Genomic DNA, 1,559 nt, shown 5'->3' with positions numbered 1-1,559 from the left:
ATTTTATATTTAATCTGTCTATTTGTATTTATGTTCTACTTTTAGTGTTATCTGTATGCACCAAGGGTCTGAGAGTAACGCAATTTCAATTCTCTGTGTGTATGTGCTGTACATGTGGAAGAATTGACAATAAAGCAGACTTGACTTGAACTGGTCGTCCATGCTGACAAACAGAAATGACACACACACAGAAATAGCGTTCAACTGAATCAAGTCACCTTTATTGCTATAGCACTTTTTAGAACACAGATACAATTCAGACATAAACCTCATCGGATATGAGCGTATTATTGAGACTTGGCTCACCTGTCTCCACCGAGAATGAGTGCCGTTTTCAGGCCGGTGAACTTCCCCAGCTGAAAGCACACAAACACTCTGAGTGAATGAATGAACTCTCCTGCAGGTGAGCATGAGTAAAGCGGTGACAGCACAGACCTCTTTGGTGAACTTCATGGTCTGCAGGGCGAGCTCTCGGGTGGGCGTGAGGACCAGAGCCATTGGTCAAAATGCTTTTCAGTCATTACCACCAGCAAGTATGAAAACAATAGGAAAACAAAGCCAAAACCCAGACATTTCAAGCAATTTAGACCAGGACATGTCCAGGAAAAAAAGAGGAAGTATTGCATTAAAAACACCGACCCCGAATAGTAGCATAAACAGACTCTTTTACTGGTTTAACATATGCTAACAGTGTTATTGTGAATGATTTATCAGTGCATGTTTTCAGAAAATTTCATCAAAGCCCCACTTCTGAAACAACCACTTTCAGCTGACATTGTCAATCCCTATTTTTGTAGACCCTTTTCACCATCCAGTTAGTTCGACGTGAATAAAATCAACTCTACCTTCAGCTGGTCACTCAATTTCATGTCCACATCCAGACGAATGAGAACCGGCTCTGTGAGGCCTGTCACAGAAAACACAAGGATCAAACTATCATAGGAGCTCTCAAAACATGCCTGTGATGTGCTATAATGGGATATAATAACATGTATTAACATCTAGACTGCGAGTACCAGCTCTGGCGAAATCCACAATCATTTTGGGCAGTGTGGCAGAGAACAGCAGCGTCTGCCGAGCGTCTGGAAGACGTCTGATGATTTCCTGAAGCTGCTCTGCAAAACCCATTTCAAACAGCCTGGAAAAGCAGAAATGTCTCATTAGAGCAGCGTAGTGAACACATATAAACTTTACTCCTGAAATGAGGATTAATGAATAAAATGCACACTTAAATCTTGGATTTAAGCAGTATGTCTGATCTCACCTGTCGGCTTCATCGAACACCACGTACTCCACAGCCTGCAGCTTCAGGTTCATCTCCTTGATGACGTGCATCAGACGGCCAGGAGTACCAATGATGCTGGAGAAACCAAGAGAACGTCACACTCACATCAGCACAACCATCAAACACAGTCAAACACAAACACACTCTCACACACACACAGGAGAAGGTGACGCCTCAAGGGTGAACTTACATGTCTGGATTCTCATGAAGAGCAGAGTCTCCAGGCCAGGACCAGCAGACTGAAGGACAGCTTCATCCATCAGGCTGTCAGGAA

General features: G+C 43.3%; 1 protein-coding gene and 1 long non-coding RNA gene across 2 annotated transcripts in view; both read right to left on the bottom strand.

The window, feature by feature from the left end:
* Positions 1–1,559, bottom strand: part of ddx54 (DEAD (Asp-Glu-Ala-Asp) box polypeptide 54) — a 30,989-nt gene that overhangs the window by 16,813 nt on the left and 12,617 nt on the right. Inside the window, exons 7-10 of the mRNA XM_016559251.1 lie at positions 1,476–1,503; positions 1,265–1,360; positions 1,017–1,138; positions 847–907 (exon numbers count right to left, since the gene is read on the bottom strand). Of these exons, the coding sequence (XP_016414737.1) occupies positions 847–907; positions 1,017–1,138; positions 1,265–1,360; positions 1,476–1,503 (307 nt within the window). The remainder of the gene's footprint in view (positions 1–846; positions 908–1,016; positions 1,139–1,264; positions 1,361–1,475; positions 1,504–1,559) is intronic.
* Positions 152–496, bottom strand: LOC107745360 (uncharacterized). Its single transcript, XR_001640588.1, has 3 exons — positions 436–496; positions 307–356; positions 152–163 (listed from the first exon to the last, which is right to left on the bottom strand). It is a non-coding gene; the product is annotated as an uncharacterized LOC107745360 (long non-coding RNA).

Source organism: Sinocyclocheilus rhinocerous, unplaced genomic scaffold (assembly GCF_001515625.1).
Source record: "Sinocyclocheilus rhinocerous isolate Xijiao unplaced genomic scaffold, SAMN03320098_v1.1 scaffold2447, whole genome shotgun sequence".
Classification (NCBI taxonomy): Eukaryota; Metazoa; Chordata; class Actinopteri; order Cypriniformes; family Cyprinidae; genus Sinocyclocheilus; species Sinocyclocheilus rhinocerous.
Note: the sequence above shows the minus strand (reverse complement) of the source record. Positions and strands in the feature narration are given on the sequence as shown.